The following is a 26,627-nucleotide window of genomic DNA, read 5'->3' as shown; positions in this document are numbered from 1 at the left end:
GTCACCCCTTACCCATGGATGTCGCTCCACCCACAACAGCCCAGTGCATTCAGCCTGCAGCTCCCAGAGACTGTCCCAGAACTTCTCTGTCTCTGTTCCCACACTCATCTTCACTGGTACGCAGAGGCAGGGAAGGAGCTCAGTTCATAAAATCTGTACAAATTCTGAAACACAAAGACATTATGGTGGTGCGTTAGCAGAAGGTGAGAAGGGAGAGTTTATTGTTGGGAGTACAGATACTTTGATTTTGTAGATCATTTCCAAGAAGGAAGGCACAATCCTTGGAGAAAATACTAAATGCTGCCATTAGACTTTCTCCAGTTAATAAATGATGGACAATCAGGTTCCCAGTTGCATCATTACCCCTTTCTGCAGTTTCTCTGCATCCAATTGACCTTTGCTTCTCTCTGATGGGACACATGCTTCAGCTTGTCATCTTCTGTTGAGTTTGACCTTTTTGTGTTTTTTCACTTTGCTTTTAAACTCTTGTGGGCATCTTTGCTTCCCATGCTTGCCTTTTAGTTTTCCCACCCATCCATTGCACATTAAACACAACACACCCAAAGCAAACATGTCACACATTAAAAAGTCACCTTCCCATTTAGGAGCAACATTGCGCATATGCACACGCACAGATGCTCAGAGGGTGAGGCGGTGATTGACGTGCGTGTGTGTGTCATGTTCTCCTGGCAGGCCGGTATTTGGTGAGGATTTGCCCTTGTCCTCCGGCCCGCCTACCCCTTTCAGATCCCTCCCCACTTCCTCTTCCTCTCCTCCCCCCTTCTCTCCCTTCAAGCCATGCAGCCGCCAGTCCTCGTCATCAGACACAGACCTCAGTTTGACGCCTAAGACGGGTAAGAGAACTGCCCATCCCTCTCGCCCATTCTCAACCCTCCTTACTCCTAACCACATCTTATGGTGCTACTATGTTTTTTTTTTCATGTAGTTTGTTTATGAATTAATTTATTTCATTTTTAAAGGCTTGACTTTTTTATTTAGTTGAGAATAATGTTTTGTCTTTATGTAGCCATTCCCTGCATCCCACTTGTCTCCAGTGGCCTGGTGTGTCTTTTTTCTTTTACACAATTAAAGAAAACAACAAAAATATAAAATGGGCTTTGTAATATTGAGACGCACCAGATCTCTATGTTGCCGCTTCCTTTTTTATTTTTTGGTGACAGAAGCATTGTGTCTCAAGAGGAGGCTGTTGTCACTCTAAGGTCACTTTTACGTTGAACCCATATTATTCACTAAGTTATAAGCTTATATTCTCTGTTCCATTTAGGCCAGAGAAGCCTTTTACTACAGCTGCCTCCAGATGTTTTAAGGCTGAGTCAGCAGTCTCTCAACCATCATTCCTCATCCTTTCACTTTTCCAGTATTTTTCTTCCTCTTTCTCATCACCTGTTTGTCTTTGTCCCCATTTCTCCTTTTTTTATATAATATAAAGTAAGGCCCAGAAATAATTGGATACCCTCAATATTTGTTATATTAGGTATTTAACTAAACATCACTTTATACAATTCTTTAAATGCACCCAATTTGTTAATGGTTTGCCTTTTAAAGAGACTGACTTATTTAGAAATGGTTTTGATCCGTTGTTCTCCAGGCTTTCTAAGTTTCTTATTTTTGGTCCTTTTTTGGGCTTTTTTTCTGTTTAGCTCATGTAACCAACTCTTTTAAAATATGTTTAGTTTTTACAATAGTTTAATTTAAATCAATCAGGCACAAAATACATTTAACTCAAGGAACAAACTGGTTTTTTGTAGACACAAAGAGCATTCAAAATCTTTAGGCACTGTATTAGCAGCTGCAAAAAGCAGAATTTGGTACTTTTTTTTTTTACTCTACTAAACAAATGCCATATGTAATAGTTTAACAGTCATAAACAATGTTTATTTACACAAATAAGGTGATTTCAATAAAGCGATTACTTATCGTTCAGTAGTTGAACAGCTGAAGGATGATGCATCTTTTAAGCACTGCCTCAGTGTTTGTTCATTTGTGGATCTTTCAGACTTTAATTTTGTTTTCAGAAAGTGAAATGCATCACAATCGGGTTGAGATGTAGAGCTATCTAGAGACTGTTCTATGTTTTTTCTTCAAAAACATCCCTCAGTATATTCTAGGTTCTTTGTTCACATCTTTACAGTGAACTGCTGTCCAGTTGTGGGTTTTGGCTGAATTTAAACCAGCAGTATATTCTTACGCACCTTAAAACATCACCCAGATGCTTCCAACTCAGACTCAGCGTTACTAGAAGTCACATATTGTATGTTCATACATCACTTTGCCTCCATATGTTTTGCAGATTATAATTCAGGTCATAATCCTGTGTTTTTATGGCAGGTTGATATTTGTTTCCAAATAAAGCTCAATCAGAACTAAGCTGTTTTTGTGAAACGTTTCTGACAAAATGTAGTTGAGCTTTTCTTCTGAGGACTTAATGAAAAATTGAGTTTGGTATTTTTTTTACTTGGTGTCCTCTTTATTTGGACTTTAATAAGTGGATCTTTTCTAAAGGTCAAGTAAACTTAAAAAAAGATGCTTTGTTAATCCAATTTAGCTGGTTTCTGAAGAAGTCCAATCCTTTTTGTTTTATTAGCTTAAAAATTAGTTATTTTTAAAAATTACATCAAGCAAATTAGAAAATAAGATTATAACTAGCACACTTTCAGAGTCATGTGCACATTGGAATTTAAACACTTGGCCAAGAATAGCATTTTATAAAGGGCTGTCAGATCTGTGTGAATTTCTTCAAACTCAAGCTGATTGAACTTAAAACCTAAAAATACTGTACAAAAATACTACTTTAATGCAATTCCAAATATTTTTGGGCTGAACCAATGATATTGATTAGGCATGAACTGTGTTATCTTTGATACTCTCATTGCTATTACTTTAACTTTGAGAGCCTTTATTGTAGAAGTAATAAATATAAAACAGTATCTTACTCAAATGTGAGAAAGTTGTAGAGTTTACTGAAATATCTTATTGGGATCATTAGTACACAGTCATGTTAGAATATGAAGCTTTTCAATCATTTTAGGAGTTTAGTTAACAAACATTACTTTGACTGTAAACATTTATAAGTCGTCCCATATAGAATAACTGGGGCATCCCCACTTTGCATGTTTCATCTTTTTCTTTGCTTGTGTTTGACTTGTTCTTGTTGCCCCCCTCTGTTGTTGTGCGTCTGCCCTCCCCCTCATTGTTCTGTGCTCTGTCCATTCTCACTGTATCTGTTTTTCTCTGTGCACCTTCCATCTGTTTCTCTGCTGGACAGAGGACCCCCAGTCACTGAGACGCAGGCCGGGGATCTTCCTTTGCCCCAGCTCCCCCATCCTCTCGACAGACACTCTGTCCCTTCCTGGTTCGGGCCTAGCAGGCTGTGGTCACGGCTCTGCCCCCAGAGCGACCACCCCACCCCCTCCTTCCTCCACCCGCTCAGACTCTGCCTTGCTGAGAAAGAGCGTGTTCTTCACCGAGAACCTGCTGCTGGCAGCCTCCGGTATAGTAGGACTGCTGTGTGCCATCGAGTAACAGAATCTTATATGAGTGAAGGGTTGTGGCGCCTCTCTTGATCAACAGCAGAACTATTCACACCCAGGTCCTCCTGCATGGTGTTATTAGAAATAATAACTCAGCGTGCCTGGTAAAACTGCTCAGAACACAATGTCAAGCAATACTATCGGCTAAATCCTTTTGTGGACTTTCCCATGCTAGCATGTGTTTTGAGACTAGAAGAATGGTTAGAATTAGCTAGCCTAAGGATGAGGATGGAGCAGGTTTATTAACAACTTTTGAGTTATGGTTCAAAAATTACGTTCACTTAACATGTCGTAAAATTATTAATGCCTCAGTGTTTTTTTTTTATCTGCTGTCTTTTCCTTCATTTACTGTCTCAGTTTAATTGAAAGCAGTTTCTGTTCTGTGATCAGGAATGGGCAGTGGGGGCAGCGCAGGGAAGGAGGCGGGGCCCTTGAAGACGCTGCTCAGACAACAGACACAGACGGCTCTGGAGCAGAGGGTACGACAACACTGAACGCTCACACTTCCTCACACATCTATCTACATGTACTGTCTTCCTTTCCAAAAGTAACATCAGTATAGCTAGAAAAGTGTTCATTACAAACTTTACTATGTAATTTGTTCACTGAGTGAAATGATTAGAAAATGTCTGCAGATGACAGCTTCTGTAAATTAGAAGCAAATGCCACCTAAACAAGTATCTTTGTTCTCTAAGCATCCTTTTGCCATATTCAAGTTCAAGCTTCTTTATTGTCATTCCACCACATGTGATACATGTGATACATGTGGTGGAATGAAATTGTGTACTCAAGGTCCTAGTTACAACCAAAAATAACAAAAATATTATAATGTTAATATTATTTATAATATTGACTTAGTTGTTAAAGCGGAAATGGAAGAGAAGAAAGATGTGCAAATTAAAACCCCAAAAGGTGGACAATCTTATTGTAATTTGGTATTTCTCACAAAGCATTTTATACATGAGATCTTGAGTCTGTAATATTTTTAACAGTTTTGTTCCAACACTTATGTATTTATTTTTCCATGTGATGCTATACAGTAAAAAAAAAAAATCACAGTTTATTTTACTCTTAATCCAAGAAATCCATCTATATATTTTTAATCACTTATCCTTGGTTGGGTCACAGAGATGGCAGGTCAAGGAGAAAAGCATCTCACACCCCAGTAAAAATTTCTAGCTCTGATCCCAATGCATTCCTGGGCCAGAGACGATATGTAGTCCCTCCTGCTGGTGAGGGTTAAAATTAGAGGCAGACCAATTAAATTATTTGCCACTTGGGGGTAAACAATGTCAGTCAGCCATGCCTGCAGGTATTTAACTGATTACCAAAGAGAAAGATGAATGTGCAGCTGCTACAACCTGCTCATTTTAGTTTTTTGAAGCAAGAAGGCTCTTCTACTAATACATTTTAAATGTCCAAGTTTTGATAAATCTTGTTTAATACATATTTATGCAAGTAAAGCAATTATATTGTTGTTAAATGGAAAATGCATATTTGTGAGGAAAAAATGGTGTTGTATTTTGGCCAGTGGCTGCACCGATACTAACGATTGGTCTCAGCCTTCCCATACATAAAAAACAAACAACAGACTGGAAGAACGCCATCATGTACTACCATCACTTATGAACAAGTGACCACAATATTTAAACTCTTCTAAGAAATGAAGATTAAGCATTTATTAGAAGTCCTAAGCTGTAGCATTATATGCTGTATGAAGACAAAATGTCAGACATGTCTAGGCAGATGTCAGATATCCTATATTCAGCTTGTAATATGAGGAAGTGTAAAATAAATTGGACACTGCCCAACCCTGCCTTGTGGAGGCATTTGAACCTGAACTGTTTTGTATATCTCTGCATGACCTTTTGAACTGCTGATGTTTCAATTTCCATCCATCCATTAGAGTTGCATTCGGGCCTAAAAGATCCGACCCGAGCCCATAGGCATTTTCTCCGAGCCCATCCCGCCTGACTAATTAACTGTAATTAGAGGCCCGAACCCGAAAAAAACTTGTGTTTTTATCTAAGCTTTTACTGCTTGTGTAAGCAAATCAGTTTGACATGATAGTTTTAAAAACGTATTTCTATGAAAGGAAGATATGATTTCTGTTTATTAACAAGTCACCAAATCTATATTAACAAAACTAATAGCATAAAAAATTCAACTCTAAAGATAAACTATTATACAGATGAACAAAAATAATTTTAGAGCAAAATTATTTTGAAAAAATAGAACAAAGCTATTGCCTCTCAGCGAGAAGGTCCTTGGTTCAAACCCCGGTCCAGGGGCCTTTCTGGGTGGAGTTTGCATGTTCTCTCCGTGCATGCGTGGGTTTTCTCCGGGTGCTCCGGTTTCCTCCCACAGACCAAAAACATGCATGTTAGGCTGATTGGTAACTCTAAATTGTCCCTAGGTGTGAGTGAGAGAGTGAATGGCTGTTTGTCTCGTTTGTCTCTATGTGTCCCTGTGATGGACTTGCGACCCGTCCAGGGTGTACCCCGCCCCTCGCACAGTGATTGCTGGACATGGGCACCAGCGACCCCCGTGACCCAAAATGGAATAAACGGGTAAAGAAAATGGATGGATGGATGAGAACAAAGCTATTTTAATTGAACGCGCTGCTCACTTCAGCTTTTGTAGCTTCAGGTGCTGCTACTTCCTTCACCGCAGATGATAGCAGGGTGTGGAGCGGGACGCGCGCGGCTGATGATCCGGTTGTCCATCTGAAGCTTAACGGGACTTTTTTTTTGTTTTTTACCTCTTTCAACCAGCCGGTCGGACCTGAGTGTGCACCTGACACATATTAGCAGGTTTCACTGTGCTGGCTTTGTAGAGTGAGTTCTCGTGTTTTTAGATTTTGTTTAATACTTTCCAGCTCCATTATATCGCTTGTGATAAAAGCAAAGGGCAGGCGGGGTCACACGCACAATTGTTGCGCAATGCGCCAGCACTACTCTCTTTTCACAGTCTGATTAACTTCTGCACTCTTTTTTTTTTCTTTCCTCATCCTCAGCAGTAAACTTACCGCCTCCTGCTTTACTAGTAGATTAACACAATTTTATATTGTGCTTTTTTATGTAATTTTCTTTGTGCTGTATGATTTGTAAAACTGCATCAAAAGCCCAAGACCAACCCAGTCCGCCCATCAAGCACATAATTTTGGCCCGACCCGGCCCGAATTTTGGGTCGAATGTCGAGTCAGGCACGGGCTCGTGTCAGAAATCGCAACTCTACCTTCCATCCATCATCTTTACCCGCTTCTTCCTTTTCGGGTTGCGGGGGTCACTGGTGTCCATATCCAGCCACCACTGTACGAGAGGCGGGGGACACACCCTGGACATGTCGCAAGTCCATCACGGAGACATGTTTCAATTTGTTTTGCAAATCTGCTTGATATGTCTGAGTGTCAGGTCACTTTATGTTTTTACACAACTACAGTCTGGGTGGAAGTTTTTTCATTTGTACTGAGAAGGTGCAAGTGGGTATGGGTCTAACTAAGACCAAATAACATTCCCTTTTCTGTCCTTTTTGACCTGTTGTGCTATTCAGGGAGCATCCTCCTCTGATTGTTTAACATATTGTTTAACGCCTTGCAGGACTTTTACCAAACTGATGACCACCACCTAATCTCAGTAAACTCATGACCTGACCTTCCTCTGCTGGTTGTAGATCTCAGAAGGGTAGTTGTGGGTTGAGCAACATGGCAGTTTGTTCATTCTGCACCCATGGCAGCTTGATAAAGATACAAGCATGTTGGTGAAAAGGCCAGAAGCTAAGAGTTGTGTTCTTTTCAAATATGAAGGGGTGTGTGTGTGTGTGTGTGGGTGTGTGTGTGGGTGGGTTGGTGGTTGTGTGAGTGTGCATCTTGTAGGAACTCGTGTTGAACACCTTTCACACTTCTGACTGCTTCTCCTGTGTTGCTTTTGGTTTCCTGTCAGCTACAGGAATGGCAACCCTAGTCTCATCACTTGACTCGTCTTCTCGCTGAGATTTTTAGTTGAATTTGTTAATAAGAAAATTTACGTTAAGCCTGCCTGGTGTCCGCTTCTAGAAACCATTCATGTCATATTAAGGTCTGCACAGTTGGAAATCACAACTTCCCTTCTGTTTTGTTGGGAACTGGCACCAACCCGCAGTTTATTTTTAGCTTCTTTTGCATATGAATGTACAGATTTGTGTCCTGTTTGACTAAAGGGAGAAGAGCAGGTCACAATCAATCCAGCACTATTGTCATGCAAGTCGACGCACAACGCGTACAGTTCCGTTTCCAGCATTGCTGGTAGGCTGTGATTAGTATAAATGAAAGTGCAACACAGTGAGTGGCATCACATTTAAAATGTGTACTCATTTTAAATGTGATGCCAACAAACATAATAGTAAATGGAGGTGTGGGTTTACCGTCATGTTGCACTGAGGAAGCCTAAGTTTTTAAAAGTAGTAATTATCTAAGCTGTTTTAATACCGGTACGTTCCGACTGTTTTTGTTTTGTGTTTTAAATCTCATTTATTTCTGTACATTCTTTGTTTTTGATTTTCAAATATTCATTTGTTGAACTGCAGGATATTGCTGCTTTGTCTCAGTTTATTTTGAAAAGGCATAAAAATCCTTCAGGATCTTTTTTTTTGTTTACACTTCTATCTTTGTATGTTAGGGTGTAAACTTTTATTTGTGAATGCAACATCAAACTATTTTTCTAATAATAGTTTGTGGAGTACACTTTATCAGTAATTCTCACATCATCAGATTTTAATTTAATCATAATGAAAAATTATTTTCTAATGCTTTGCCTGATGTTAAATGTTCTTGTTATATTTTAATTAGATGTGGGGTTTAGATACTTAGCAGATGTCATTCTTGATTTGTTTACATTCTAAACAGACAAGCGGTCCCAAAAATGACCATGAAACTTGAAACCATGGAGCTTACTTTATAATTCAGAAGATCTTGTTAAATATGATTAGCGAATTATCTTGAAAAGGTCTCTGTGTTTTTTCATAAACATGACCGAGCTGTTTTCTGTCGGCAGGAGTTTCCCTTCTTCACCTTGACCTCCTTTCCACCTGGTTTTCTGGTTCATGTTGGTGGAGTGGTCAGTGCTCGTTCTGTCAAACTACTGGACCGCATCCATAACCCCGGTGAGTTCAACGTACTTGGAAGCACAGAGACTGATTGTAGCTCGTCTGTTGTCCTGTGGAAGGATATGACTGCGCTCCTCCACTGACAGTGTGTCATGTGAGTGTCTGGTGGTGTTAAAACAGGCTGACAGTCAGTGCTGCCCATGATCCTCTTGTGTTGCAGTTTCCCTTTGTATGGTTTTTGTTTAGATCTGTTAGACTGATTAGAGGACAACGATGATGAAAGAAAAAGATGTACAAGCCCTGAAGCAGGTGAAAGCTGCTCCTGAATTGATGTATGAACATTTTTATTAGATATTAATATCATACATTATGGACTGGGGCAACTTTCACCTCATGTTTTGATTTGCTTTATATGCGTTTCTCTGGTCAGGGGATGTGTGTATGTGCTTGTTTTATTTGCTGTATTGTGTGGTGGGGGTTGTATACAGTCCATTAGTGGTGCATGGCTGCAGTCTGTTGCCTGGTGGTGTTGGCTGCAGGTGGCAGTATGGTGAAGTCGTGCCATCTTCTGTATTCTTTCTCATCTTTAGTGTTTAAATAGGCCCTGTACAGGTGTTGAACTCCATTATCAATGCTTTCATCTTTTCATTTACATACAGTCACAATAAAATTTTAAAAAGCACACATTAAATTCAAAGTTCTACACTAAAAAATTACTTAACCAACATTAGATGAACAACACTACACATACAAGAATATACTTATAGAGAAATTCATTCAACCTTTATTTATACAGGTTAATCCCATTGAACCTCGGGGACTCATTTACAAGAGAGACCTGCAAAAATAATAGAATAGAATTCATTTCTGAATAGAAATGGATTGATAACAAACCTTCACCTGTTCATTTTGGACAACACTGAATCTAAAACTTTTAATTTAGGGAAAATGAGCTGCACATGCATTCAGTTGAATTTAATTCAGTTTATTCATATTGTGCCAATTCACAACATTTATGTTACATAAAACATTCACATACATTATAAAATGCAATTTAAAAGAGGTTGTCTGCCTATGGAGCAAGCAGATTGTGTTGAATCTTCACTTGGTCACAATCTCCTATCCTGAGCAACACATTGGCGACTGGGAAGGAATCACTCTCTTTTAACAAGGAACCTCCAGCAGAATTGAGTTCAGGATGGGGCACCCACCTTCCTCAACTAACTGGGATTATAGAGGACAAAAAGGGACAGACAAACATAAAATGACTGGTTCAGGTCTAGTTTCTATAGGAAGAAAGACCAACAAAAATATAAATTAATGCCATAAATAAATAAAAAATACCTTCATGGAGAGTAGAGCGAGTAAAGACGGCACCAGAGTGAGCAAATGTGGTCAAGTTTGTCCTTCAGGAGTCTAAATAAGCGTGTGCTGTGCAGGACTGTTTTCATAAATAAAGATCATAAAGCTAATACCGTGAGCTTTGGTTAAACCTATTCAAACTTGGTTATGATAAATAAATATTTACTAAACATGAAACTAGACTGAAAAGTTCCCAGCATATGTTGTTCAGCTTCAGTGTCATTAAAGATATCTTTTACATTTCTACACCCCCATCAGGGCTTTGAGGTCCTGTGATCAAGACCTGCTGATCGTCCCCCAGACAAAACAGAAAACTAAAGGAGACTTTTATTCTGTGGCTCCAAGTCTCTGGAACTCACTTCCTCAAACTCTCCGATCAGCAGACTCAGTGGCTTCTTTTAAAGACCAGCTAAAATGTATATTTTTAAATCTGCTTTTGCTTACATTTTTTGTGCATGTATTTTGTTTGTTGAAGCACTTTGTGACTTTTATCTTGAGAAGTGCTATATAAATGAAGTTTTACTTACTTACTAGATATCTTGTGATGTTTTAAACTATAAGTTGCACCAAGCAACAATATTGAAGTTGCTTGTACAGTCATGCAGAGAATACAGTGCATATTCTGAATATTTCATACCATTTCCACTGATTTAAAATGGGAACGTTGGCTGAAAGCATTGATTTAAAAATGTTAAGACAATAATATTGTTATAAAGCCAGTAACAGAACCTAAGGAAATTAGGTATTTCACTACTGATACAGAAAATCTGAATATCTGCTTTGGGAAATAAAAAATAGGTAATATAGAACCTAAATTATTTTACGATCTTTTATATTTAACTTAAATTAACATAATATGTTTTAAATGGCTGTTTGTTTTGATTGAACCGCAGATAATACACTGCTGAGAAAACCTTTTATCATTTATCATTTTAATTTAAATTCACTAAATAAAAACATTTGAATTTGTCTCAATGAACACAAAATACTTTTACAAAAAAGACATTTGTATTAAAGCAAAGGATTTATGAGGCAAAGAGCTGAGGGCTTCAGACTCTCAGTATCTCACACTTTTCCAACATTATTTTATTCCTTATTTTAACAGAATGAATAGTTTTACTTGGTAATCAAACATATTTTTTAGATTTTAGATCTGTGCCTTTAAATTGATAATTTATGACAGTGTAAAGAGTCAAAACCCATTAGATTTTCTGAACACCAATATTGAACTTGTGTATTTTCCTCCATTATATGGTAGAGCTGCCATCATTCTTGTGCATCATTATAGTGTTTATTTTTCTCCTCTTTGGAGGATGTAATAATAAGAGCTTTGCAAACGGTGGCTTTACACATTTTGCGTTATGTATCCATGTTTGTTTTAGGGATGCACAATATTGGATTTTTGGTCGATATCTGATATGCCGATATGTTAAAACTTATTTGGCCAATACCAATATTTTTAATATACTTTCCTTTGTCAGAACATAGCCCTCTTATTTAGGCTTATTTGCTACAAAAATTGTGCAACAGCTGTAAGAGCTGGTGATATCTATTCAGTAACAGCTATATGATATGCATAGCACTTTAATTTCTGTTAAATGAAAAGTGTTAAATATTATTTATTAGTCTTAGTCACTTGCAATGCTGACTCACTTGTGGAGGCTTGTTCCAGGTTCCTAGCTGCAGTGAGGGATCCTCTGCACTCTTGTGCATGAAGGACAGCCTTTTTATTTTCAAACAAGTTTTTGTCTTTCTATTGTGCCGTAAGACTAATCATGCTAACGGGGCTAACACTTGACGTCCAAATGTTTGTGGTAAAACTCACCCAAATGCTATCGGCTATTAGCTTCTCAATGACGTCTGAAATTACGGCTTGTAACTCGGGTAAGGCTACATCGGAAAATATCTGACTGGGAATGCTGTAGTGAGGCTCAACATAGTCCAAAAATCTTCGGAAGCAAATATTATCAAAGATAAAAACCTTCCACACCGCCAACATTTTGACCTCTTCCTCTCCGCTATGATCAGATCAGGTAGGCGCGTGTGACATCATCACGTTGTGCTGCCACTGCAGGCATTCTTGTCACTGGGTTGTCATACAGAAACGGCGTCTTTTATATCTGTGAGTTATTTTGATAGAATTGCCGATGTCTGATATTTAACTTTTAACGCTAATATCGGCTGATACCATGCCGATAATATCATGCATCCCTAGTTTGTTTACATAAAAAGTTTAGGTGTAGAAAGTAGCTTTGACTAGACTGCATGCATCTGTTTCATTTATAGCGTCTCTTATCCTTCATTCTTCAAATTTTAGTGGGTCTTTATTCGTTGTAACATCTCTGTTCTCCTCCTTTCATCACCAGTCTTCTTTCGGATCGTTTTAGTCGTCCTGACTGTATTTTGTCTTTGCAAAGTGACTGTGGAGTGCCGCTGTTGTGCTGTGCTTGTTTGTTAGACTATCTCTCCTTTTCTTTTTCTCTCTTTCTCTGTACTAACGGTGTGTTCTGGCCCAGCCTTGGGTAACACGCGCTCATACAAACTGCTAGACTGGAATAGTGTCACTGCAGGTATTTTCCCCCCTTTTACTGCTCTCACCCACAAGAGTGATGGCGGCTCAGTGAAGTTAACTGTTGTGCCCTCTCAGCAACAACCAAACAGTGAAATTTAACCAATTTAGGGAAGCTACTATAAATAATCTCAAGTAAATTCAAAATCGCCTGATAGCTAAAGTGGATGGATGAATTCAGTGAGCTGCCATCCTCCTCTCTCTCTGTATGTTTGCTGAGCTGAGCATGCTCTGTGTCGTCACCCCGCTCCATCCAACCTGGCTTGGCTGTCCTCCACTGCACCCGACTCATCTAGCAACACAGTAGAGCTGCAGCCCTGCCCTAACCTTGTCCCAGCATTATTTGTAACACCTGAATCGACATTGTGGTCAAACCTGACTAGACCGGAGGAGGTTTAGTAGGTTTACTCTGTGACAAAGAGCCACCTGCCATTCATGTGCATCCCTGACTCACTGGGCCGTATTCATACTGAGAGTGAGAGAGGAGTGATGGATGAGCTTGGAGGCAGATCGGTGGGGGTGTGGGGGCTAATGAGGACATAAAACTGGATCTGGGTATGTATGATGAGAATGGAGGAAAAGAGTTTAGCTCAGGGAATGGAAGAAGTCGAGTAGTACAATTATCTTATTTAAAAACTGGATTTGATGGACTCTAGTAAATGAATATGGCCCTTCTCTGGCCATGAACATGCACATGGTCATGAGTGTGCACGATGGTGAACCTGTGCCTGTCTGACATGCTGCTGTTGGTTTAAAATAACCCACACTGTGGGCCTGACGCCTGACCATCATTCATTCATCTCTTCAGTTTGACCACTCGTTCTTTTCCCTTTTATTCCTTGAGCAGTTCAGTTCCACTTTCTTTTGGGGCTCTGACAGCATGTTGCCTTCCTAGGGAGTAATGGGGTGCAGCTCAGTACTCATAGGTCCCTTTATGTTCTCTTTGTTGACTAATCGTATATGTTAGTTCAGTTTCTCGACTTGTAGCATTTAGATTCTTTAAAACGGTCACAAACACAGAGGTCTTTGGAGCAAAGCTTTATGAGACTATTGAAATCTCAAGTTTTAATCCATTTCAATGTAATACGCTTGTCAAAGGGAAACTTCAGTACATTTCAGGCACCCTTTTTTACTTCTTTTTCAGCTGGCATGTTGTCTTTCAGTGCCTTCACAGCCACATATGTGTGAATTTCCAAGTTTGAGACTGACTTCTTATCTAATCTCTTCTATTACCTTCATCATCCTCTAATTATCATTAATCATTCTGTGTCACTTTGTTTTACAAAATGACAATCTGTTTTTGCTTGCTTTGAATTGATACATTATTTAAAGCCCCCAGTATACTGCCGCGTACGTCCGTTCACGCGTACGTACACGTGTACTGTACGCAGAGGGTTCAGACTTCGTACTCTAGCGTACACCCTGAGCAGCTGCAGAGCAGCTTCACAGACATGGGACTTTTACCTTCAGGACAAATTGAGGTCGCCGATTGGTCATTTGCTGACACGCCTACTGGATTGATTGACAGGTCGGAAAAAACAAAAAAAAAAACAAGCGCTGGCAGCCTCAGCCGCAGCGGTGTTCTGTGTTTATATGTTGTTAATAAAAAGATCTAAAAATATACATATAAAAAGGAGTGCTGGCTCTGCAGCCCACACATCAAACCAGCCCACCAGGAAATCTCCAGACCCTCCCACAGCCATGCTAGACCTGAGTTTAATTCGCTCGTGACAAATTCCTTCATTTCTCACCATTTCAGTCATGGCATCAACGGAGGAGGAAGAGATCACTGCCTCTTGGCAAAAAAAACAAAAGAAAAGACCAGATCAGAGATGAAGAAGGGGAATTTAATACATTGGTGTTGCATACAAAACAGTCTGTCGCTGGGCAGTTTATTGTGCGACACCGCGTACACGTATGCGGTCGTAAAAATTGAGCTTTGCGCGGACATGCCCTGGGGGGTACGCTCGTACCTCCATGTACGTACGTGCATACCTCTGCTTATGGACGTACCGGGAGTATACTGGGGGCTTAACTCATAAATCGTTCCCCCCAAAAAGTACTGCTGGGTGTATACTTTTTGCAAGTTAAAGGAGTAAGTGTGAAGTTGTATGTGCAGTCTTTTTGGACTCTTTATTTAGTCTAACTTATTATCTAGACCCCAGTGTACCATTAAGTTTGTAAATAATCAACCAATTTAGAAAATATATTTATTTATTTAATTCACAATGTTGTGTTTTGTAGATGAACCAGAGACTCGTGATGCCTGGTGGGAGGAAATTCGCCAAGAAATCAAATCACATGCCAAAGCTCTAGGATGTCATGCTGTTGTAGGGTACAGTGAGAACACAAGCATCTGGTATGTAGCACAAAATGCATGACATTAGAAAAACTATGTACTTTTTAAAAAGTCTACGGTTTGCATTAAGGCTGTAGTTTTTAGAGTTCTTCTCTCGTATATTTCCCCTTTTTTCTTTTGATCTCTTGGCCTCTCCTCAACACAGTGAAGAGGTGTGTATTCTGTCAGCTTCAGGCACAGCAGCCATCCTCAATCCTCGGTACATGCGTGAGGGATGCCTGGACTTTGGAAGCACCGACCACAGGTTGACTTTAGTTCTTGTATGTGTTTGATGAAGACTGTGCCATCTCAGAAGCTGGTATCATGTGGTTTGGGTTCTTTTGCAGGTTTGAGGAACCATCACCCCCAACCTGTGGCTTCTGTCACATTCCATATGATGAGCTCAACATGCCATTTCCTGCTCAGCTCGCGTATTGTTATCAATGCAGACGGCAAAAGGTAGCAAATACAACACGTGAAGAAAAAGAATTATACCGTATTTTTTGCTGTATAAGTCTAGTATTTTTGCATAATTTGCATGTCCTGTGACTTATACATCGAAGCAATGTTTTTATGGATTTTTCCCATATTTATGAACCCATTTTTGGCTGACATATGATGGTTTTCATTCATTCTGACTGAAAATATTGAACACTACCATTTTTTCAGCCACTAGATGGCACCAGAAGTGTATAGCATGCCATTGTGGCATGCAATAGGTAAAAGTGGCTATTAATGACACAATCGGCTTGCCTTACACTCCCATCTTCATCCAGCTGGCTTGGAGCAACTGTCAAATCAGCTTGATTTTGCTCCGCTGCCCTGGCGAAATGCAGATAATTTGACTGTTAAAGTGCATTTATTAAGTAAAAGTTCATCTGAGACACACCTTTGCTATAATGTCGAGCAAACACATAATTGTTTTAGGTACTTATCTTATTAAATTTTGAAGAAATGCATAGCGTTCTTCCTTCCTTTTTTTCTCCCTGTCTGCGCGCTCCCGGAGCACCGAGGCAGAGAATACTTTTGAAATGCAGCAGATTCGACCATTAAAGTCCTTTTATTAAGTAAAGTTCAACTGAGACACACCTTGACTATAAAGCCAAGCAAACAAATAATTGTTTTAATTGTTTTTAGGTGTTTATCTTGTTAAATTTTGAAGAAATGAGCAGCGATTCGTCCCTCTGCGCATTCCTACTTCCGCATATCTGCTTTTGAAATGCAGTTGATTTGACCATCAAAGTACATTTATTAATCAAAAGTTAGACTGAGACACACCTTTATTATAATTTCGAGCAAACAAATGTTTATTTTTAGGTGTTTTACCTTGTTAAATTTTGAAGAAATGCACAGAGACTCGTCCCTCTGTGCATTCCCACTTCCGTGAATCGGGTTTTGAAATGCAGCTGATTGGACATCAAAGTGCATTTATTAAGGAAAAGTTAGACTGAGACACACCTTTGCTATAATTTTGAGCAAACAAATAATTATTTTTAAGTGTTACTCTTGTTAAATTCTTGTTAAAGTTCTCCAGTGCACACTCCCTCAGCCGCCATTTGGCAGTCAATCATTTTTTGGCACAACACCGGCCCACATTTCCAGGTTGTCACCACTGACGCATAACAAACGTGACACGTCATTGGTGACACTTAATAGATGCGACGTATACGACGAGGCAACATGTGGATTTTTCCATTTTATTAGACGTATTTGGACTGATGCGACTTATAGGGCGGTGTGACGTGTACAGCGGAAAATACAGTAGTTGTTTATGGTGTATTCAACTTTTCAGTTTTTCTTGGTCAAACAGATGCATCTTTTTGTTTTCATTCAAGGTTCCTGATGTGCTTTTCACAACAATTGACTTGCCACCAGAAGCAGCTGTCACAGGAAAAGGCTGTCTTATTCAGGCCAGGTAATACACCTCAAAAAACACTTCTTTTAATCTATCCTGATTCATGCTCAATAATCCAGGTAGAAAAATCCAACAAACTATCTGGATTATTGAGCATGAATCAGAATATTTTGAACCACTTTGGCCATGACTGCCTCAAATGAGTCGGCGGGCAGAGGGCGGACTCAATAAACCATCTGAGCACCATCAAACTGGTTGACCCACTATGTGAAGGTGTTGTGGCTCCTCGGACTGATGAAGTCTTTTGGATGAAAAACGAAATGTTTCAACAGAAAGAAACCATCCAGAGGACCTGACTTAACTTTCCTGGGACTTCCTTAAATCATTTTTGTAAAAGTGAACGTGAAACATTACTGGAAAAAAATAACCACCACACTGAATAAAATAAACATGCTTTCAAATCAAAACCTAATTAGTTTGAACTAATTGAGTGTCATCATTTATCAGGTATAATTATTAATAAAAAATCGTAAAAGCAATACTTAGTACACTGATATGTACTTTATTGATTTTGTAACGTATTTTTAAAAAAAGTATTAATTGCTTTAAAGTAAGCTAAATGCCTTTTCACCCAATTTATCGAATACCTCTTTGATGGCTAAACGTTTACCTCACAGGAGTAAGCTCCTATTTTATTTGTCTCAGCTCAGTCATTTATAAAGTGTGTTTAGGTGAGTAACACCAACCATAACTATTATTGATCTGTAAGGAATATCCACCTTAACCGTCAGTGATTTTTGTCTTGCAGACTGTGTCGTCTGAAGAAGAAAGCTCAGGGAGAAGTGAATGCCACGGCCATCTCCAACTTGCTTCCTTTCATGGAATATGAGCTGCACACTCAGCTGATGAACAAGCTGAAACTGAGGAGCATGAATGCTCTGTTTGGTCTGCACATACAGATCAGCGTTGGAGAAAACATGCTTCTGGGACTCGCTGTAGGTTCACGTTTTCAAATAAAAAAAAAGGTAAATATTTCTATGTGATGAAGCCCAATCCATTATGTGTGTGTCTTTCCTCAGTCTGCTACAGGAGTGTACCTGACGGCTCTGCCTGTACCAGGAGGGATCCAGATTGCTGGGAAAACTCCCTGCGACCTGAACAATGAGCAGCATATCTCCACTATCCAGAAAAGAATCAACGACACCATTGCCAAGAACAAAGAGCTCTACCAAATAAACCCTCCGGTGAGATATGCAACTTGAGGTTTTACTGTGAAGCAAAAATCTCATTGCGTTCTACATATTCAAATAAAAAAATAGTTTCTCCCACTTCTAAACTGCATACATTCATTTATTTTCAGTCTTCTAATGACAGATTAGAAACAACTTGAAAAAATGGCTGTTAATCTGAAAATACTTTGCGTCATTCAAAATTTTTAGTTTTATTTCAGTAATTGATGCATTTTTTTTTTTTTACAAAACAATATTGTTGTAACGTTGACTTTAGTTTCTACTAGTACACTGTTCAGACTGCAGGCTCTTGCTGTATAACAAAGTTGAGTGTTAAGAGTTGCCATTTAGATGAAGGTGGAGTTGAATTCCAGTAGTTGATGGTTCAAGTTGGAGTATAATAATAAAGTTTTGAACGATGCACATGCAAATATCCAAAGTCTGCAGTTTGCTGGAAAACATCACAGCTTCTTTAACAAGAAAACTTTACACAAATGACCTGAATAGCCTTTGTGAGTGCACATCAAGTTAAGAAGACTTTATGACCAAAACTTCAAAGACTGCAGCTCTTGCACCGTCCTAAAAACCCTTCGAAGTAGCTGTTTGACTGCTTGCTTAGACTATGTGCACAGATCTTTTCAAATCACGGTAAATTTACTCCTCTTGTTTCTTTCCCATCATCCAAGAAATTATTTGCCCTGGACCCAGAGGCGTTCTGCGGCACAAACATGGTACTGAGCATGCCAGATGTTAGCTGTGAGACACAACAAAGCATGGCAGAATTTTCACTTAATTAATCCCAGGTCTAGGCCACCTTTGCTGTAACTGTGTAACAGCTCACAACAAGACGGATCTCTAACATACCGTATTTATAGTATAACCATCTACTCAACCTTTTTTCATTCTCACCTGTGCTGCAGATTAGTGAAACAATCTTTTGCTTGGTGATACGAGGATGACATTTGGAACAAATCTCCTGGATCTCCACATGGAAAAACAATATGACCATCATTTTTCAAGACAGCCGCCTTCATAAACCATTTTTTTGATTTTTTTTTTTTTTTTTTTTACTCAAATTGAGATTGAATCGTTCAAATTTCCCAATCTTTGCATCAGAACATAGGCTTTTGGGCATGCTAAATTCAATTATAGGATCAAAAAGTCAAATATAAAAAAAAATGATAATCCAGCTGTAAAAGTATATAAATATTATAACTTATCAATAAGGGATTTTAATGTCTTCTGAGATTGCAACATGAAAATGGCATTATCACTCAAAATATTGAATGAATTTTGACTGAATACACACAGCCTGCCATTGAGAGCGCAATTTACATTATTTGCAAAGAAGTAGAGGATGAGTACAGACCGTGTTTGACTGTACAAAGTTAAATTAGTCTCTCTGAATGACCTGATCAAGGAGAGCATCACCTACTGCAATAATATCACAAATTCCCAGAGCTGAAATTGTGGACTTTCTACATTGTGTTTCTCACACTAATCCTCAAAACTTAAAAGAACCTGGGCTCCATCACTGACTTTGTTTGAATAATATCCATAATCTTCTTTAAAGCGTAAAGTATATACAAGGCAGTATTCTGTGATCTGGTCGACACAGGGACATGCAACAGGCAGGTTCTTGTAGTGTTTGAGGCAAAAAGAAAAGACTCGGCTGTCCCAAGCCACGCCAACCTTTTCCAGAGTACCTGCCTTTTAGCAATGTGCCCAAGGACCTCTCTATGTAGAGCCCTCCAAACATGGTGACAAATTTGTCCATTCTAAACTGTTCAGGCCATTGACACTGCACTTGTTTAGCAAGTGCATAAATGGGCTGGTCCACAGTATTACCAGGCACCTGCTCAGGTATGCAGTGGTACCCCTGACTTTTTCCATGCAACATTTAACTGTTGCAACAGTTGAGACATTCAAATTGAAATAGAAATAAAGCAATTTTCACATCCGAAATGGCGGTCACCTTGAAAAGTGTCCGCCATCTTGTTTTTTCCAGATGGCTTAGGTGATTTCATGAAAACGTAGGTCTTAGCCATTATTCATGCCAAATTTGATGCTTGTATCACACCAAGTGAACGATTCTTATGAAATATTGATCTAATCTGCAGAGTTACACCTGCCTTACTTACATAGTCTGTGTTTGTTTCAGTAAAGTTGCACATGGCGAATATGAGCGTGCTGCTAACGTAGTGATTTTACTGCCTGTTAAGTCTGGACAGATGTGGACTGCTTCAGTAGTCTCTTTGCTTGCAGGAGCTGACAGAGGAAGGAGTGGGTTCTCCGATCCCCGAGCCGAGGCAGCGGTCCAGACTTTTCCGCTCCCACTCAGAAAGCTCAGATGAAGTCTCAGAGCTAGATCTGTCTCATGGCAAAAAAGATGCCTTCGTCTTGGAGGTGTGCATACACACAAATCTACCCACCTGTTTGCTTTCATCTCTGTTAAAACTCTGCTACTATTGGTTGTATTTCACATAGATTGACGACACTGACGCTGTGGAGGATATCCACTCTCTTCTCACCGATGCCTCTCCACCTTCAGGTTGATTCTAATAATTTATATAGCAGCTACATTATATAATGTACTGTGCATTTTCCTTGACAGTTAAAGCTTCAACTTTAATTTGACGTTTTCAGGTTTCCACAGCTGCAACACTGAGACGATGCCTGGGATTTATAACTGGACTTCAGGAGTACAGGTGCAAATGCAGTTCAAACATACCTGGACAGTGTCGTAGCCATTTTATAAGTTTAAACTGTCATTTTACTGATGTGTTACAGATGTTTACATCAGTTAGAGTCCTTAGGCTGAGCAATACCAATCTAACTAACCAAGGCTTAAACAAGATATTCACTGATCTTTGTGAGAATCTGCTAAAGGTAAGCAATATTTATTATCTAGACCTACGCATGTGTTTTTTTTTTTTTAAAGTAGTTTTGAAACTCTGTGCTCCTCTCGTATTTGTTTCAGAGCTTTTACTTCAAGTTGCGCTCCATGGTTCCCTGCTGTCTTTCTCATCTCAACTTCACTGTAGCAGTGCCTGAAGAAGAGCTTGTTCAGGTGAGCTGCTGGTCAACTCAAACCTTGTAAACATAACTGTTGGTAAAAAATATTGATATTTTTGTGTCTCCCCCCCACCACCACCATCACCACCACCAGGTCTCGGTGACCGCAGTTGCCATGACGTTTGACAAAGACCAGAATCAGGAAAAGCTGTTTGAGAAGTCCGTCACAAAAGGTCCTTCTGCTTAAGTCATTTTTTTATTTGTTCAAGTTAAAAATTATCATACCGTACCACTTTGTTTATAAAACACTTAAAAACAGCAGCAAGGCCAACCAAAGTGCTGTACAATAAAACAAACAAGCAAAGGACACAGGATAAAATGCATAAATCTACAGAGGTAAAACAAACAAACCAAAAAAAAACAATTAGAATGACTATAATAATAAAAACACAGAAGTTAAGATCAACTCGCACTGGATTGAAGGCCATGGAATAAGTGTGTTTTTAAACGAGACTTAAAAACAGTAAGCAAGTGAGCCTGCCTGACATGCTGTGGCAACTCATTCCACAGTCTTGGACCTGCACCTGAGAAGGCTCTATCATGTCTGTGCATGGAACCAATGAAAGCATCTGATCTGACCTCGGAGAGCGCTGTGGGACATATGGCTGCAGCAGATCAGAGAGATAAGAGGGGCAGAACTGTTCAGGGATTTAAAAACATACCAAAGGATTTTAAAATGTTTTCAGAAGTGAACTGGGAAGGGAAGCCAAACCCGGAGTAATGCACTCTCTTTTACCTGTACCAGTTAAAATTCAGGCTGCAGCATTTTGAACCAGCTACAAACAAGAAATAGAAATCTGACTGATTCCAAACAGAAACACTTTGCAGTAATCAAGCCTGGAAGTGATGAAAGCTTGTATTACTGTCTCAAGGTTACTTTTGGACAGTATGGGTTTCAATTTAGACAGTCGCCCCAGCTAAAAAAAGCAGGATTGAACAATCGTGTTTACGTGACGCTTTAGTGTCATGAAAGGTCCATTTTCACTCCCAGATTAGTGACCTCTTATTTCTCTAATGGGACTAGAGAGGAAAGATCAATGGAGGAGTTCCTGATTGTGCCATTAGGAGGAAACAACAAAACTGTCTTCTCATTAAAATTTAAGAAATTTAAAGCCATCCAGTCCCTGAAGTCAACCAGTCAGTCAAGGAGAGGTTGGACAGAGCATGAACCAGTGTGCTTCAGAGGAAAGTAAATCTTGACAATCATCAGCATAAAAATGAAAGCTGATGCTCATGACATGGTCTAGCTTTGTCAAAGCAACAATATACATTAGCTCTTTTTGTTAAATAATAAGAGGCATGCCCACAAAAGACATTACTGTAACCTTCCTTATTTATTAAAATAATGTGGAAAACTATTCAATTTTATGTTGCACATTCCAAGCCATCTCGTGTATCGTTTCTTCTTCAGCTGCAATCTTTGAACTGCAATGATCACTTTTGACTCACTGCTCAAAACTTGTCAAGAAGTATTTTATTAAGACATCAAAGTTCATGCTCAATAATCCAGGTAAAAAATCCAACAAAGTTCAGTCAGGTCATTCGGATGTTATTTTTTTTTGTTTGTTTTTTGAGACGTTTTGTCCTTCGTCCAAAGGACTTCATCAGTCCAAGGAGCCACAACAAACTTGAGTCCCACAAGCAGCACACTCACATAGTGGAACCAGTTTGCTGATGATAAAATGGTTTCTGGGGCCCGCCTTCTCCCCTGTCAACTCCTCTGAGGCAGCCATAGCTAAAGTGGTTCAAAACATCAAAATTCATGCTCAATAATCCATCTTATCACCAGCAAACTGGTTGGTCCACTATGTGAGTGTGCTGGTTGTGGGACTCAAGTTTGCTGTGGCTCTTTGGACTGATGAAGTCTTTTGGATGAAGGATGAAACGTCTCATCAAAAATAAAAAGAAACCATCCAGACGACCTGACTTAACTTTGTTGGGTCTTTTATTAAGAATTAACAAGGAATGGCATCAAAGCTTCAAAACAGTTAAAACAGCCCAAAAGTCCTGCCATTGATAGTCAACTGTATAAAGTGACCTGATGCATGCTCAATAATCCAGGTAGAAAAATCCAAAAAAGTTCAATCTGGTCCTCTGGACATAAAAAAAAAAAAAAAAAATTTTTGAATGTCCAGAGGACCAGATTGAACTTTTTTGGATGTATAAAGTGACGTTCAAAAACAGAAAACCGATGAAACATTTAAGTTACTCTGAGCATTATCATTTATTTTCTAAGCTTGTATGTATCTGTTAGAGATCAGAATGGTGTTTGACGGTGTGTTCACTTGTGGTCTCAGGTGGCAGTGAGACTGAAGAGCAGCTGCAGTTTCCTTTAGAGTTGTGTGCCGACTCATCTACCAGCTCTCAACCATTTTCCAAAATTTCAGGTAAGTTTTCATCTTCTTTTTAACACTTTCATTACTCAACCCCTCCTCCTACACCGTGCTTCACTAACAAGCCTTGCCCATGTCCTCCACTAACACCTCAGGGACAGTCTCTTTATTCACCCCAGCTGCAAAACTCTTCCAAAGTCAGCTGGTAATGGTTCACTCCGCAGGTAAATCCGCGGTGGCGTGCTGTGTACCACCGTTTCTAGTTTCGTTGTGGTAGTAGATGATCGTAGATGTCATGCTCTTGATTCAGCGTGGCTTCCTTTCCAGATGGAGATGAGGCTTTTCCCGTACAGATCACTTAGAGTTGATGTTTGGAAATAACGAGCGAGCCGAGTTAGCTTTGTGGAAAACATTCATGCTGATGTTTCCTGTTCTCCTGCCAAATGTAGAAGTAGATCATAATGTTTGTGTGTGTGAAACAGGTGTCCCCGAGAATACCAGTGTTTCAGCTAGAGGTAAGCCCCCACCTTGTTGTTGTATCCGCCCCCACCTCCCTGCCATCGAAACAACTACACTGTCTTGTTTTGACTTTTCATACTTTGTGTCTGTTATCTTGAACCGTTCTCCAACCTCATTCAGTTTTTGTTCTTTTCTTTTATTATTTTTTTGTGTGTCTCATGTTTGTTCTCTTTTTTTTTTCTTGGTCTTGCGTTTGTGTGTTTTTCGGGTGTGGGTTGTGTGCGGACTGGTGTGTGTGTGTATGTGTGTTTTCTCCAGCTGCCTCCGTTGATTACAGTTCCTTTGCAGACAGATGCAGCACCTGGCTAGAGCTGCTTAGGCTGAAAGCGCACACCATAAGACGAGGATCAGTTAAGACAAGTAGGAGGACACAGTCTCTAGCACACTCTGGTGATCATACCCACAAATACAGAACACGGTTTCATAGGCAGCGTCGCACACGCTCACTTGCACTCACACACACCCCTCAGTGCATGCGGGGCGGGGTGGCGGGTGGAGCACTGTAAACCGAGCACTGGCTTTTTTTTTTAGCTCGAGTGTGAAAGTTGACACCCACAGGGATCCCGATCAGCTGCTTTACAAGCCTGTAACCACGACGACAAATCACAAGGCAGATTCTCTTTTTTGCATTTTATCCTCTTTGCACTCGTGTAGATCTGCATGTTGCAGCCTTTTCCTGAATAATTTATTTTACTTTTTGCACTGCATTTGCATCACCAAATTAACAAAACATGACATGATTTTAGTATAAAAGTCTGAATGCTAAATCTTTTCATGTTTTCAAACACAATCTGTTAATAATCACGGTAGGCAGTGGGCGAGCGGGGGAGCGATACTTCTCTTAAAGAGCTAGTTTGATTTTCAGTCCTGTGCACAGTTTGTGTAAGTGTTTGGCTCTGAAGCTTCCTGGTTTTGACGGATGGATGAAACTACATCAGGTAACTCTGCATACTACAATGGAGCATCTTTCACACTCTGGTTTGTGTTCATGTGCCCAGCTCAGCTCACAGCTCTTTCTGTCCGTCTCCATGTCTTGAGCCACGTTCACAAACACTAAACAATAGAGTAATCCTCTCATGTACTTCACTACAAACACTGTATTTTCACACTTGTAAACAGCTGTGCCCAGGTCTGTCTGTCTGTCTGCAGACATCGTTAACTATCCGTTGCATGACATGCATGGCACCACGTGCTTTCCAAGTGATTATTTTGCATTACTGAACTTTTAACACCGCTGCACGTAAAGTCTCGTATTTCCAACACTTTGACAGGTGACCTCAAAACTTTTTAAGAACTAGATTAATTCTAATATTTTTTTTCTTCCATTAGGAGTTGGTGCTAAAAAATTGTATTGAAATTCTTTATTTTTAGTAGTATTTTATTTTTAAATACAAACGCCACAACTTTATTAGTGGAACATTTTTTGTTTTCCAGTTTTTAATTCATATAGTTGCTTACAAGAGTTTTGCAGAGTTTCCCTTAATTTTACTGAGATAATCTTCAGGTCTTTGAGCTTCTGCCTGTTTCCTTCAAACTCTGAATGAGATTCGGCCTAAATATTTTTTTGCCACTTTGGCTGTATGTTTTGGGTAAATTTCTTGTTTCAAGGTTTAGTACAGATAGGCCTGTCACGATAAACAATAAATCAATTAATCAATTAATCACATGATAAATTAAATTATCAAACTCATTTTCATTTACCGGCTTTATCATTTCTTCATGTCTCTCTCTTTCTGAAGACACTGGATGACAAAAAGCTCAACTCCGGTGCTCTTCACTGACCCCTCTCTTTCTCTTTAAAATCCATTTTAACCCTCTAAAATTGTGTTTTTGGATCGTTAAAAGCAGCTAAGCTGAGATTTTAAGCTATGAGCTAAACTAACAGGCCAACCTCGGGAAGAAACCTCCGTCTTGTCGAAGCTTTAAAATTCATAGTTAAAACCCGTGCCTTCGTGTAAAAGTTGTTTTTCTCCGCAAAAAGAAACAGAACTTGTTTACAGATTTTTTTATTATTTTTTTTATTTTTATTTTTTTAAAGCTTTGTGTGAAAAATGCTATGCTAAAGAGCTCAAACCACAACGAGCGTCCGCCATTTCGAGAACTGAAAAAAGGAAAGCGAGACAGCCCATGTCACGTCAAGGGGCCACCCTCCCATATTTCTTAGAGACACACTGCTCGCTCCCTCACTATCCATCCTTCAGTTCAAATAGTGTTTTACTGTCATCCAGTGGTCAAAAACGGTACTACACTCAAAACAAATTGACAAACATTTCTTCTTAAATTTGACAAAATTACTAATTATTGTCAAATTTCAAACAATATTATCGTCTGTCCATCCATCCATCCATTATCTTTTACCCGCTCGCCGATGTCCATGTCCAGCAATCACTGTGCGAGGGGTGGGGTACACCCTGGGCAGGTCGCAAGTCCATCACAGGGCCACATGGTTATCACAATAATTTCTGAGCTGATTAATCGCCCAGCAAACTTTGTTATCGTGACAGGCCTAAGTGCCAGGCTATTCAACTAAACTGCGCAGGGGGCCACAGTTTCTGAAAGTCAGTAGCTCAGAGGCCGGACATCCAGCGATTAAAGACTTTATGTAAATAAACCAAGTACCACAAGTTGCCTTTTAAATTTGTTTATTTTATTGCATTGAATCATAAATGCAATAAATAGAACCCAAAATCCAGACACCGCCACCCCCCCCCCAC

General features: G+C 39.5%; 1 protein-coding gene across 1 annotated transcript in view; it reads left to right on the top strand.

The window, feature by feature from the left end:
- Positions 1–693: 693 nt before the first annotated feature.
- Positions 694–26,627, top strand: part of c2cd5 (C2 calcium dependent domain containing 5) — a gene marked incomplete at its 5' end in the record, with an annotated part of 30,170 nt that continues 4,236 nt past the window's right edge. The window contains 18 exon segments of the mRNA XM_037682865.1: positions 694–854; positions 3,942–4,030; positions 8,582–8,690; positions 14,809–14,923; positions 15,069–15,167; positions 15,250–15,361; positions 16,738–16,817; positions 17,566–17,752; positions 17,837–18,001; positions 20,252–20,392; positions 20,474–20,537; positions 20,633–20,694; positions 20,777–20,875; positions 20,967–21,056; positions 21,156–21,234; positions 23,359–23,448; positions 23,877–23,909; positions 24,172–24,303. Of these exon segments, the coding sequence (XP_037538793.1) occupies positions 694–854; positions 3,942–4,030; positions 8,582–8,690; positions 14,809–14,923; positions 15,069–15,167; positions 15,250–15,361; positions 16,738–16,817; positions 17,566–17,752; positions 17,837–18,001; positions 20,252–20,392; positions 20,474–20,537; positions 20,633–20,694; positions 20,777–20,875; positions 20,967–21,056; positions 21,156–21,234; positions 23,359–23,448; positions 23,877–23,909; positions 24,172–24,303 (1,907 nt within the window).

This window comes from Nematolebias whitei, chromosome 10 (assembly GCF_014905685.2).
Source record: "Nematolebias whitei isolate Nwh7 chromosome 10, NemWhi1, whole genome shotgun sequence".
NCBI lineage: Eukaryota > Metazoa > Chordata > Actinopteri > Cyprinodontiformes > Rivulidae > Nematolebias > Nematolebias whitei.
This window is presented reverse-complemented; position numbering and strand designations above follow the sequence as displayed.